Source organism: Necator americanus, chromosome III, assembly GCF_031761385.1.
Source record: "Necator americanus strain Aroian chromosome III, whole genome shotgun sequence".
Classification (NCBI taxonomy): Eukaryota; Metazoa; Nematoda; class Chromadorea; order Rhabditida; family Ancylostomatidae; genus Necator; species Necator americanus.
In genome coordinates, this window is record NC_087373.1 from 36,781,153 (window position 1) to 36,795,642 (window position 14,490).

Consider the following 14,490-nt stretch of genomic DNA (forward strand, 5'->3'; position numbering starts at 1 on the left):
AAATTTCCATGATGTAACGTTTCTTATCGCAACCCATAATAAACTTGCTTTGATTAGTGTTGATAGGTCCGGCTGTACGTGTTGCTTCACAGCCGAATTCCTATTCGAAGTTTCGTATTCGCTTTGAATTGGCTGTGCCCGAGTCTATTTACGGTTTTTTTCACTTTTCGCTTTTTCATCCTCTTCGAAAATCCTCGCATTCTCATCGATTCATGTGAGACGTATTCGGATTTAAACTTTGTAAACTAAAATGTATATAGCTCGAAAAAATATCATATGTATGTATAATTTTTACAATAAAATATCGTAAAAATATCATATCATATATTCTCAGCACATAATAAAAATGCATAAAAATAAGATATTTAAAATAGGAGATGTAGTATTGAATGTAAACCTTTTTTTAATTTTTTTTTTTGAGTTTTCTCTGCACCTGACAGTACAGAGAAAATTATAGAATAATCCCGAAATTTAATCGTACCTATAGGATTTTAATTACAGAGCAGTCTGCAGAGAATAATACAATAACAGTGAATAAAATATAATGAAAACGAAAAAGAAAGAAATGGTCTAGAAAATAGGAGAAAAAAGAAGAAAATATTAGAAAATTACTTATTATTACTAGAAAAAATATTAGCGGTGTTAAATGAAAAATTTAATTTCCCCCTCAAGTATTTATCCTTATCCGGTATTTAAGCAGTGGAAATATGATTTTTTTCTGTACCTAACCGTGCGCAACATTCCTGTATAGTGTAAGTCTAAAGCCTTGAAATATCCAAGAAGTGAATACGGGTATCGAACTGTTGCTTTAATCCGTCACAAAACTTTATTCAATACGAAAAACTTCGAGTCCATTTTGAAAGGAATTGACTGCAGTGAATCGATGGTGGCGACGCCAAACCAATCAATAACTATCCCTATCACATGCTCCAATACATTTTTGACATTATGTTTTTTCTGGATAAGCTTCTGCACTCTCTAATTGAATTTTCGAACTTTTTTTTTCTGGATTTCTCTTTTTTCTAACCTCTAGAAATCTTCGAAATTTGAGTCCTCCTCTGGAGATATATGTGCTAACGACTAATCGGAGGAAATGCAACGAATCCCTGTGCACCGAGATTTGAGCCGGAACGGGGATCTCTCGATTTGCTGTGGAATCGGCAGAGCCACTGAGCCATACCCCTACAGATTGCTGTTCGTTAAGATTTTCCACCGAATGGAATGAATTTTTTTTAAACCTCTCAGGGACTTTGCAACAAAATAATTGGGATATAATAATAATTATAATAGTAATAATAATAATAATAATTGGAATTGGAGATAGATTTTAAAAATAAATTAATTATTGAGCCTTGACAGCTTTTTTTAATGGCAAATTCGATACATAAACACACAAGATTGGAGCATTTGCAAATAGTCACATCTCTGCGTCTCTCACATTTACACACTACCTCGCACCACTTCGATTCGTGGACACCACGCCCATGCTCCGATATCTCGAACAGTTTGATTGACAAACATCTGAAAAGGGAACAGGACGAAACGCCCAGATCGGGGGTATAGCTCAGTGGCAGAGCATTCGACTGCAGATCGAGAGGTCCCCGGTTCAAATCCGGGTGCCCCCTCATGTTTTGAATTTTCGTATCTCACACCGTCCGGATGGATATGCATAAAAACGATAGTTTTACTGTGAACATCTCGGGCACACATTTATCATCTTTTTTCGATTTTACGATTCTATAGTTACCGTAAGCTCCTTGTAGGTGAACAGTTGCTCCAAGCTATGTTTCATGCATTTGGCGTTTTGCTGTAATATTCTTTTTACAGTTCTTTTACTGTAGGATGAGGGACTGTTCAGGATTTATCCCGAGCAACATAATTCCGATGTAAAAACTGCGCTCAGCATCCTGATTATTGAGGATAATGAAAATCCATATAAGAGTTATGGGACCAAAGAAAATGAGCAAAACAGCACGTTAATGGTGCTCAGAAAACGTTTTTCCTGAAAATAAAATAAATTATAAATTCATGCGAACAATTCTGTTGTCGTTTTCAAGCTGAAAAAAAACCTGTCGCAAATAGATTGTAATTTTATGGCCTCCATTCTGTGAGACAAAAAATTAAAATCGAATGTTTTTTTTCAGATGATCAAACGGTCATTTATTTCGCTATTAGCGGCAGCAATCGTCAGCATTAGTGGTGCTTCTTCATCTCGATTCCTCTCGAAGGAACTCCTAACAGGCAAAATGGGCCTGTTATCACCACCGGGGAATTCTGATTTTGAAGGTTGCATGGATAACACATTCGACAATGCACAAGTGAGTTCAATCTGTTAGCGGAGAACGCTGTCCGGAAAATTTCTTAAGAGATTTTAGATAGCTTTCAACATCAAACTCGGCATAGATCCTACACTAACGTGGAAGAACGCTACGGAATTGGCAGAGCAGGTGCACGTGCTTATCGATAAGAGTGTGGATAGTTTTGTACAAGTATGCAAGTGAGTTCGGCTATCCACTCAACTCATACTTTTACATCCGTTGTAACGTGACGCGCGACGTCCGCGTCGAAATCGAACATTGCTATTCTCATTCCGTGATAAAATCACTTGACTTTTGACAGAGCATCACAAATAAGAGCAGTAGTCCCGTTTCGGAGGCGACGCGGACGCGTCACGTCGACCGGGTTCAACATTTTTGGCGCGGACTCTACTCCGAATGGATTGAAAATTTTAGCGCTCGACAACTCTACGCTTTCAAACTTGGCTACACATATCCGTTTTGCGTGAATCGTTTCTATCTTCTGAATCGGGACGCGACGGATTTCAATGATGCGGTCTTCTATGTGCACATCTTTAAACACCTTGAATTCATCTGCAGCACTGGATTCGATGGTTTGCGCCATATTTCTGATATTTTCCTAGATTTTGAACACTTCGTTGTTTGTTGTTTCAGTTTTCCAACAAAATCTTCCATGTATTGTTAATGCGGAGCACACCGGTGGTACTGTATATCAAGCGTGTTACTACAAATTCCAGCAGATAGTTCAAAACAATCCGTATAGATACTGCGAGTGAGTTTGATTTCATTTACCTCTTCGGAAAGAAATAAACAAGGTTGAGACGTTGTGAGTGTGACGAAGAGAACAAAAGGGCGCCCAGATGGTTGGCCATATACGAGATTCGATCCCAGGAAGGACAACTCGTCCGTTTTCAATGCGTCGAACTCTCTTGCACATGAGCCGAATGACTCAATTTCAACAAATTAGCGAGAAAAAAGTGGACAGCACGAGTTCCCGCTCATAAGATGAAGGGGTGGATGATTTTGATGGCCCTATAGCAGGGGCCTTTCCTATTTAACCTCAATGCACCGCATCACAGTCGTGATTGCGCCGTATCCGAAAGAGAAACGTGTTTATACTAAGAACACGAATATAACGTAGCTTGTTGGCCTTGAAGTATTCTTTGTATTTTGTGTTAGTTATGAACGTATCCAGGATTCTAAACTTGATATATGATAAAAAGTGACAAAAAGCATAAAGACACAACTGTTCTACACTAGATCGACATCCGTAAAAAAAATCGATGAGACCTTCTACCGGAGTTAAAACCGGAAATTGCTTTCATGGAGTTTTTTGGTCTGTCTTCTTCACACAAAATCTTGAAACTTACTGTTTGCCCTGAACAACCGACAAAAATGATGGGTTGTTACGGTAAGATACTATTCGTATAATTACCAACATTAAAATCACTTCGCTGTTTGGAGGGGAGCGTTATAAGTCAATGTTTTCTCATCCAGTTGAAGCTTAATGCCCAAAACGAGATTTGAACGAATTTTTTGAGATAATAGCCAACACACCGCGAAATTGACGATATTGGGATCTCTCCACGAAAAGATAGGGTCGGAGGTGTGAATAGCGAATATGAGAGCGAACACGCTCAAATCTCCCTAGTTCTCCTGAAAAGCGGCGTGAAAAATCCCGGTGGTGATCGATACGTCCTACGAGGCACCCAAATATTGTGCAGTATACACAAGCGCAGGCGTCGCACCACGTTTGCCAGTGAGTGAGGAAGAGACAGTGTTGGTCAGTCATTGATTGTTTGATCGCTGGCAGACGCGGCTCACTTCGAGAACGTTACGAGGAGCCTCGTAGAAAAATTCGATCGTGAAGACCGTTCGCACATCACTTTTCAGAACAACTAGGGGAATTGAGGCGTGATCGTACTACTCATACTCGTTAATCCACATATTTTATATATTCTAATAATATATTCATATTCTTACAGACATATTTTTTTCTTCAAAAGATTTCAACATCGTTGATCTGTAGTTACACTTCCTTCAACTTTTTTTTTTTTTGAAATTTTTCCAAAAGTTACTTCTGTATCTATTTGAACAAATAGAATTCTTCATATATTTTTCAGGGCCAGTGAATCGTTTATACTGTGTGTCCGAGATTTCTTTACCGAGTATTGTGGTGCTCAAGTGAGTTTTGTCATTCTCAAAAACCTTTTTCAAAAAAAAAAGCTGAAAAGAATAAATTTTATTATTTACAATCAAATAAATCTTATCTCACTGCGTTAATAGGAAAAGATTATCTTAAAAACCATAGATACTAATTCATACTACTTCAGCGAAGCATGAAGCGCTCGCCCACTGTTTTACAACGTTATTTTAAAATTGACAAAATCTGATCATTATCCTTTTGTTCCGGAGATTACAAGCCGATCATCGAGTCTTATAGTATTTTAATTTCTGTCTGTTCTTATTTATTTTTTTAACAACTTCCATAATTTAAAGATTTTCCAGGTTAGGACGTATAGACTATTGCATAATTTATGCGATCCATAGTAATTACTAAGGGTCCCATAAATAATACAATAGTCTATACGTCCTTTACATCTCGAAAATAAAATGAACGAAACCTTTTCTCAATATAAAATAGACTATCCTTCATTCTTTGCAGTCCTCCTCGATATTCTTGGTAGACTTTCAGTGAGCCTTCCGCAAAATTTCACTTGACCGAGCCATTATGAACTCCTCTAGTGACGCTCTGATATCTACGTTGTGGTCTCCAGCAATTTTTGACCCACCGTTGACACTGTTTTAGGGGTTACTGTCCGATCCTCATTTAGAGTATCGTTGTCGTTCGCTCGTTCTTCGTTTCGTTGTTGTTTTTTTATTAAATTTATAAACAAAATAAAACCGAGTTAAAATCACCTAAATCTCCAGTCAACTGTAGAGGCGTTGGCGCTCGAGGTGTTACGGTGGGACATTTGCTCATCTCTACAGCTAGTGATTGGAGATAGTTAGGGTCCCACCACGAACGCAATCGCTTACGCAATTGCACCGGACTTTACGTCTGTGTTTTGCTCGGCCAATTCCCTTGTAATTTTGCAAAAAAAGTCTTAAGTCTAAATTCTGGATTTTTCGAGACTTTCTCTAAGACTGTGAGCAAGGTATAGCAAGGTCATCTGCGATCAGAGCATTCTGTTCCCTCCCCTCACACTCTTTTTTTATGAAATTGGAGAAAAAAAATAGCATTATTCACAGGATGACCTCATTTATACAATGTTTTTGTGAGATTTTCTTTCTGTTTCGGCCTGAAAGTTACTTAGAACAAAATTCCTTTTCTTCCAGACCGGTTGGACTCAGTGTGAGAAGGAGCGAATCGGATTCGCCTACGATTGCCCGGGACTCTCTTGCTGATCAGCAGTTGATCTGATTGATTTTGATTGTTTCAAAACTATATTTTCTACAACAAGTATTTTCTCGTTGTTTTTTTTTTCTTGCAACTCAAAAACAGATATTTATAGAAGTTTACACAATCACGTATTATGAATGTGTCCACCTGTTTTTTTTTTGAGAAATGAATGTGGAAATTTTAGTGTTATAAAAAAAATCGCTTGGGCATCATCTTTTCTCTGAATATCAATGCATCCAAGCGGAAAATGAATTAATATCGTAATTTTCGAAGCATAGGCACCGAAAAAAATTCGAAGTGATAAATATGAAAACGAGACTTCTAGGAATTTCAAGATCCTGTACGGACCAGAAAGTTTCTCTGTAGAGAAAAGTCCCCAAACTTGAATCCATCAACAGGTGGTCCAGCCAACTTTCGGAAATCGATGGAAGAATGAGATAAGGATAGCCGAGCATGAGTTCCCCCCTTCTCATGGTTCGAGCAACGTATGTACAGCAAAGCAAAAGAGAGCTGCGACTAGCAGCTCATTGCTCTGCGTCTTTCACTCGAAATAACGGATTCAGCTCTCTTTCGGATATGCGCACTTTTCTTATAGCTGGTCATTCTCGGCAAAAGCGAGCTGCATTCGTCTGCTTCTTATGTGCTCTCGTTAACCGACCAAATTGTTTCTGACACACACACACACACACAAAACGGGCCCGTATACTTCCAGTTGTCATGGAAGCCTCGCATTTCGGACTCTTCCCTCGGAGTTATTCTATGCTTCCATCGTTGTCAACCGCAAACCTCTCGTAGGTCTTTTGTTTAGTTCCACGCGCTTCATTTGCAGTCTCACTATTCTTGTTTCTTGCTCTGCTGATAATAAGCATTCTAGTTACATATATATATATATATATATATATATATATATATATATATATATATAATTTTCGTTCCTTTGGTCGCCGCATTACGACCATTGCGCACTCGTACTCACACAATTAAAGGCATCACCCCACGAATCTGAGGTGGTGCAGATTTCAGGTGGAGTATTCGTATACGGTATGGGAGACTATGGAGAGGGGGGTGATTCCGTCCATTTCTTCCTAATTGCCGTAAAAAACGGCCCGGAAGATGCGGCGCCGCACAAGGCTGGCGCGCTCCATTCGAACTCCCTGTAGAAAATAGTGCGCCAGTACGCCTGAAGCCGTATCTTTCGGGCCGTTTTTTACGGCAATTAAGAAGAAATGAACGGGATCACCCCTCTCTCCATAGTCTCCCATCCCGTATACGAATACTCCACTTGAAATCTGCACCACCTCAGATTCGTGGGGTGATGCCTTTAAGAACAAACGAAAAAAGCGAAAACAAACATTGAAAATGTATTGTTTTGAATAATAGTGATTGATAATCTTAACCACTTATAGAGAATAGGTAATATCCATGGTAATCTTAGCCTCTTAGCTTCGCTCTAGTGCATACTCGATGAGAAGGGCCAGTTTTCCCGTCAAGGCCGCATTCGTGAACGCTTTAACCTCTAACCTAGCAGAAACATGCACTACGTCGAGTAAAAACTACCAGAAAGTCGGTGCAATTGCGTAAACAGCGCGGTGAAGGTGGCGGGAGGTGGGACCTCGGCTAGCGGTCCAAGTGCTCGCAACCGCAAACTTAAAGGCATCACCCCACGAATCCGGGGTGGTACGGATTTCAGGTGGAGTATTCGTATACGGAATAGTAGATTATGAAGAGGTGATTGCGTCTATTTCTTCCTAATTACAGTGAAAAACTGCCCGGAAGATACGGCCTCGAGCGATCCGGCGCGCTATTTTCTACAACGAGTTCGATTGGAGCGCGCCAGCCTTGTGCACACGCCGCACCTTCCGTGCCGTTTTTACGCCAATTAGGAAAAAATGGACGGAATTACCCTCCTCACCATAATCTACGACCCCGTATAGGAACTCTCCACCTGAAATCCGTACCACCTCAGATTCGTGGGGTGTTGCCTTTAACCACTAACCTGGCAGAAACATGCACTACGTCAACTCAAAACGACTCGAAACTCGGTGCATTTGCGTAAACAACGCGATGAAGGTGGCAAGAGTGGGACCTTAGCTAGAAATCCGAGTTGCTCGGAACCGCAAACTTAACCTCACCACTTGCGCGAGCGCAGTCAAACTCCAAATCATTGTGACCCTTCTGTATATGTCCAGGGGGGAAGTTTTTGATGCCTTCATCATGCCTCATTTCAAACCTGCATTTCCTACAGAGAACGTGCGTAAAAGTTGCTGATTGGGTCCTCCACAGAAAAGATGCAAAGCGCACTCTATTTGCACAATAGACCAGAGCCATTCAGCAGGTAGGAAATGCACCTTTTCAGGTACGTGCGATCTTTACCATTGAGTACGTTTTTTGTTGCTGTAGGGTTTATTGTGACAGATAAAGCCTTTACGATCATAGATGTGTAGGTACGCACGTCTTTTAGTGAAAAACGTAGTTCAATGAGAAAAAAATTAGAAGTAGACCCACGAAATGTTCCTCTAATCCTCGACGTTTTCGCGCTTCACGCTGTAACATCTTAACAAAAAAAACGCAACAAAAAACTCAACAGAAAATAGTGCCAGAGTTCTGAAAAAAGTAAAGATAAGTTGAAGAACGTTAACTTTATAATAGTTCGGTATCTGATGACACATAGTCGGCACCAAATGTGTTTCACTGCGTGACCGCGACACATCCGCCGCAACTCAAGCTTTTCCACTTTACACATTGGTCTTTTTACTTCTGCTTTGACCTAACCGGAATCGCTCTCCCTGGATCAAAACTTTTAGTGCCAACTATAGTTACACAAGATCTCACAGGTGCGATTTACTGACGTTTTCTGAACGAATTCTTCTTTTAGCCCTGATTAGCCTGAAGATTTTTTTTCGATGTAGATATGTTTCTTATAATTTATTTTTACGAATACAAAGGATGGGCATGGTAAGTTCAAAGCATGGTGCAGTCGCATAAGCGGCTGCGCTCGAAGTGGTGCGTAACGGTTAGTATCTTGTGGGGTCCCATGCTAGTACCTTTCATCGCTGCAGTTCGCAATGGTCCCACCTAGATTCCATCCGCTCACTCCACCGCGTCGCTTGCAGCCCAGTCGCTTACGCAACTACACCGTGTATTGACCCACCCATACTTTAGAGCAGAGGGAAGGCAAATGTACGAAAATAGACAAAACTTAATGCATTATCCAATACAAATCGAGTACTCCAAAATATTTCAAGAAATGCCAGAGAGCATTTTTCTCAATTATTTTGACTCATCGAGATCGGGCTTGTCACTTCGTTCACGTCTGAGGACTGTTCACAACATCACCCACACTCCAACTTTATTCGCATTCCACAGTTTTAGTTGTCGTTGTGGGAGTAAATATACGTGAATTGCTTTTGTAATTCGCTGGCACTGCAACTGTTCTCTTCTGTTGTTTATCTGTTTCCTTATTCTGTGCTCTATTCGATAATGATCATTAATACCATATTTATCGAGCACTATTTATGTCTATTTTGTGCACTTTTTTAGATTTCAGATGATTCAATTGAAACGAGATTCACCTTCGCCTGCTGAATGTGCTTCAGAAGCGAAGAAACTCAAAGGAAATGTTGAGTTACCTGTCACTGAGTGGGTTTCCTAAGACCTGGTTCCATGAGAGACTGAGATGTTCTTATTTTGTTTCTGTTCAGAACTGCTGACATCGAAAATTCTACGTCTATTGATGGGAAGTCTACTTCAGCAAATTCCACAAATGATCCGTCGTCCTGTTCCACAACTACGTAAGGATATTACTATCTTATTTACCATAAGTTCTTCCTTTCAAGTAAGTGGTGACGGCTGTTTCTTTGAGAACAACTATCGCCTAAGGGTGTCAACTCTTAAGTCGGCGCCACCACTGGAAATTTATTTTCCCTTTCTTTTTGAAATAAAAGCGCAGTAGAATTTCTATTCGACATAATTCGGCTTTAACCACAAGCCGCCACATTCTTTCTCCTGAGCGTTCTTGCTAGAAATGTTTTTACTAAGCTCGTTCTCTCTTTTATTGATGCTGTTTTGAAACGACTGGCGCTTGACAGGAGAATGTTGCCAAGGAAAAGAAATAAACCATAAAATCATAAAACAGAAAAAAAAGGATTAAAGATTCTTAAAATAGTACACGTTCGGTACCTATTACGATGTTTCAATCAATAAATTAAGTTGTGTTATGTACGCATAACGAAATTGACTGCTACTTTTAAATTCTGATTTGATCTAATTTTTCCCTTGACTCAACGAATTCATCACAATTTTGATCTCGAACAGTCAATTCTGTTGACTGCGACAGTCCAGCAGTTATGGTCGTAATAGTTCTCGCACCCTCACGCTTTTCAGTCTATATTCGTGCCTTTAAATATAAAATGTAGTTGTGTCCCTACAGGAACATTCTTTTCGATCAGATACGTTTTCATGAGTCATCTGATTGAAAAATGAGTTACGCTGTAATAGTAATAAAGCTTTTCAAGCTTTTCAAGCTGCATTAACGAGCTTTTCTTTCTATTTCTTATGATTAAGCACTATGATTTCTGTCCTCTAGTAAGTAACGGCTCATTTATTTAATTTTAAGGACTCATGAGAATAATCAGCGTGAGAAAGATCTCAGGCGAGAACGTGGAGAAATGCTTCTCAAACTATTCCGGGAGCACCCACAGCTCACTGTGAGTGGTTGGTCCTGCCTTGTTCGTTTTGTTTCTCTTACTGTTCACTGATCGCAAGTTGTCCAAGGTTTTATTTTTGTAGGAAGATTAAGTCTCTCTTCCGGAAGTGTATTCACAATTAACAATTGTTTAAATCGCATTCGACGAATACTTGATCTAATCTAGATCTAAAAATACTCCCACTTAAACCCTAAATGAATTTGGAGATTTAAAAAGAAAACGTTGTCAACTCGGCATCGGGAACTTTTTCCGTTGCTTTTCCCGAAACGGGCTAAATTGTCGACGACGTCACTTTCGACAATCAACCGGGTTTGTGGGCATTTCTCAGTACTCCAAGTCACATTCACCGGTCAACCGACTTTGCGGGCATTTCTCATCACTAACTTTTTGTGTACATCGTTGCATTAGGTGCTTTCAAGTGCATACCGTGCTTTTTCTTAGGATACAGCTACTGCCAGAAAAGCTGAGAAAAATCTAGAAAGAGCACAATTGTGGGAGGAGATAACACGTCAGGTACAGATACTGTTATTTATCCTATCCGAACAACTAGAATGCGCCTTATCGATCATATGCTTGTGCGCTGATTTTATCACTTTAACCACCTCCATTCTATCTAGTTGTTTTTTCGACTTCATTTCTAGCCTGGTCAAAACGACCCGAAACACGGTGCATTTGTGTACGCGCTCGAGACGGCGCGGTGGAGGCAGCAATTGGAACCAAGGTGGAACCATAACTGCAGCGAAGGGTGGTCCCAGCAAGGCTTCCAGTACGCTCCTGACCGCTACGCTCCACCGCACTGCCTCGAGGGAAGCCGCGTATGTAATTGCACAATGGTACACGTCGTTTTGACCTTACTATACCCTCAGTCAATGATGAAATGATAGCTCCTCGCTGTTGATGCGCGCTGCAGTAAGCCGAAACAACATATAGTTCGGTCAAAACGACATGAAGCACGGACAGTTGCTTAAGCGGCTGCGCTTGAAGCGACGCGGTGGAGCGTAGCGGTCGGGATCTTGAGAGGATCCTCGCTGCCGCCACCCATCTATGCAGTTCGCCATGGTCCCACCTCGATTCCGACCACTGTCTTCACCGCTTCGCTTCAAGCGCAGCCGCTTACGCAACGGTCCGTGCTTCATGTCCTTTTGACCCGACTATAATCATCAGCGCGTTTAAGCTGTTTTGTTTCTGATTATTAATTATTTCCTACAGATTGGTTCTGCTTCTGTAAATCTAGTGGTTTTGCTGCAATTAACTTCTATTTTCCCAGATCAATGATGCCTTCAGCTGCAGGCTCGAAACATTATCTGTTGAAAAGACGAAGAAACTGCTTACTTACTATAAAAAGAAAGATGATGGGAGTTATGACAAAATGTAAGATTTTAATTGTTTATGACGTTGTTTGTACTTGGCACTTCATTTTAGCAGAATCTGTTTGAAAGAAAAAAGTATGTGGTCTAATATTTTCAAGAACATATCAAACGCATATCCCGCAAGGTTCTTATTTGTGATTTGTTCACTATAATACCTAAGTTTGATACAAACTTGTATGATTCGAATAATAGTTCTTCTTCTTTTTCAGTAAAGCACACAATCAGAGTTCTTTCGATGAATACCAGACAGATGGCGATTTTGATTCCACAGATCCACCATCCAGATGCGAATCAGTTGTAAGCGAACACGGAGGGTTTGAGGGTGATGCCTCTACGACCGCCCATGCAACTGTTAGCACTGAAGCTGAACAACATCTGCGAAGATTTATTGTGTAAGTAGACGAAATGGTTCGATGATCATTTATATTTAATTTATTTTTGCGTTGTTTACAGATCGCTTGGCTCGTCTTCCTGTGACTTGTCCGCAGCGAAGTCGGAATCGCCTCCCTCAACTATCCTTCCTGATACAGCCTACAACCTGAAGAAGGAGCGTCATGATTTCGTCGTAGCAACGGCGGACCATTACCTGGAGAGGATGTGTTTTGACAGTTCGTCAAGGTGAGAACCATTTTTGCAGTCACAGATTACCCATCTGAAAAAAGCAGTTTTCGTGTGTGCATAATTAAAGTCGGATCAAAACGACATGAATCACAAGTGTAGTTGCGGTGCATTTGCGTACCCGCTCGAAACGGCGCGGCGGAAGCAGCAGTAGGAACTGAGTTGGAGTGGGACCGGTCGCAAACTGCAGCGATGGGTGGTGTCAGCAAGGGTTCCGCTACGTTTCTAACCGCTACGCTCTGCCGCACCGCCTCGAGAGAAGCTGCGTATCCAGTTGTGTACGTGCTCAATGTCGTTTTGATCCTACTATATCTGTATTGTTCTCAAGTTACTGTGTTGCTTTTGGTATCATATTTTGCTTTTGAAAATTTTGACCCCCTCCTCGAAGCCGTGAAATTGTCAATTGCCCAATTGTGCCGGAATTGCATACATACTTTATGTCATTTGACCCTACTATACTATACGATACCAGAAGCATCGATAGAAGCGTCGAGCTCTCTTTCTTTTTTTTGTAAAGATGAAGTTAGTGCACTATTCTGTCCTTTTTCGTTTTCGACCTTAATTTTGCATCTGGAACTGGCTTGCTGGTTGAAACACTTTATATATCTGTTATCACCAACACCAGTCGTGAATATAGGGAGCGAGGTTTGAATTGTTTTAAAGGAAACTTGCATTTTTGCAACTTTCAGGACCACCTTCCTTTCCTCAGTAGTCAATTCCATCGTTTTGCACGGTTTCGTCGGTTTCGTTGCAGGAGTACAAATTTAGCGTTGTACTACTAGGTTCCACTCGATGATGGGTAAAGGATGAAGTGCACGGCGTTGATCAATCCCTGTTTGAGGTTTACGAACGTGGAACTAACCTATACAATGACGTGTGGGCGTTAGCCGATGTGTCAAGTCAACGTTTCATCGTCCCAGACAAGTCTGGTACCACTTTATCGACCCGCGAGGGATGAAAGGCTTGGTTTACACTAGGACGGATTCGAAAATCCGATCGATTGGGCCACAGCTGAACCTCCTACCGACTACGCTACACTTCAATCTATAGTTTTTGAAAAACCATCGAATTCCTCAACTGAATCGAGACAGCGAATTTTGAGAGGAAATTATTGAAAACTATTTCAAGACAATGTCATTGATTTATGATATTTTTTACAGATCAGCACAAGTTAATGCGGAGAGGCACAATATGTGGGTGAAGATCACTCATCTTACTAATGAGAAATATGGAAGTCTGTTGAATCCGCTTGGTGTTGAACAAACAAAGAAGCTGTTCTCAAACTGCAAACGACGTCGTAGACTGCGCGTGGATAAGTCCGTCTTTTTTTTTACATTTACTGAGCTTATATACAGCTAAAAAAATTCTATGTAGAGGTGGTGAAGACTGGCCATTATTACCGCTCTCAAGCACCACAGAATCCGTGTCATCGGAACCCGATAGTGCTGCTACCAACAACACCAGCAGCGTTGCATCGACTCTTGACAGCTTTATCGCTCGTGATGGTTTGTTCGCTTCTCTCATTACTACATAAACTTAATGAAAGTATCCATATTGTTTTTGGGTAATGGTATTGGCTGACTATTTCATGCAAGAAGTATTCGTAACTCAAAATTCCCTATTTCTTTCTAGTGTAACAGTTTTTATACTTATCGTTTAGAAGTATGGAGGCTTAGTACTCTATAATTCTAGCGATATATAAATTTCCTAGTTCTATATCTAGATTGCAGACAGTTCCTCTGGTCATCACCTTCAGTATCTAATGCATGGACTTGACCTCAGCGTTGAAATCAGGGAACTGAGACGCCAGCTAGCCGAAAGCGAAGCTGAGGTGGCTCGTCTCCAACGCATAATCGTTGAGGTAGTCCCATTCATTTCAGTGGCATCATTTTCCTTAGTTCTTCCCATTCATTTCGGTGGCGTCATTTTCCCTAGTTCTTTTTGAATTTTATTACTCGAATTCATGGTTCTCGAAGCTGTATTTCCAGCAAGCAAATGACTACCGATCTCGCATCAGTTCCCTTGTTGATTTTTTCAAAGCGGCTGCTGACAAAAAGGTTGCTGAAGATATCCGAAGTTATTTGGGCGTAACATAA

The 14,490-nt window shown here is 40.7% G+C and overlaps 2 protein-coding genes across 4 annotated transcripts; both read left to right on the top strand.

The window, feature by feature from the left end:
* Positions 1-2,144: 2,144 nt before the first annotated feature.
* Positions 2,145-5,721, top strand: RB195_012136 (uncharacterized protein; the record flags this gene model as incomplete). 2 transcript variants are annotated; one of them, XM_064193849.1, is made up of 5 exons in its annotated part: positions 2,145-2,318; positions 2,376-2,497; positions 2,733-2,890; positions 2,952-3,069; positions 5,637-5,721. In XM_064193849.1, the coding sequence occupies 5 exons, from the start codon at positions 2,145-2,147 to the stop codon at positions 5,719-5,721; spliced, it is 657 nt and encodes a 218-aa protein (XP_064051432.1). The 2 variants fall into 2 exon arrangements, with proteins under 2 accessions (XP_064051432.1, XP_064051433.1); XM_064193850.1 differs by having other exon boundaries at positions 2,247-2,318.
* Positions 5,722-8,042: 2,321 nt separating this feature from the next.
* Positions 8,043-14,490, top strand: RB195_012137 (uncharacterized protein; the record flags this gene model as incomplete). 2 transcript variants are annotated; one of them, XM_064193852.1, is made up of 12 exons in its annotated part: positions 8,043-8,056; positions 9,241-9,339; positions 9,402-9,491; positions 10,316-10,406; positions 10,848-10,919; positions 11,674-11,777; positions 11,986-12,168; positions 12,230-12,394; positions 13,555-13,710; positions 13,769-13,899; positions 14,125-14,255; positions 14,383-14,490. In XM_064193852.1, 12 exons carry the CDS (start codon positions 8,043-8,045, stop codon positions 14,488-14,490), a joined length of 1,344 nt encoding a protein of 447 aa, XP_064051434.1. The 2 variants fall into 2 exon arrangements, with proteins under 2 accessions (XP_064051434.1, XP_064051435.1); XM_064193851.1 differs by lacking the exon at positions 8,043-8,056 and having other exon boundaries at positions 9,248-9,339.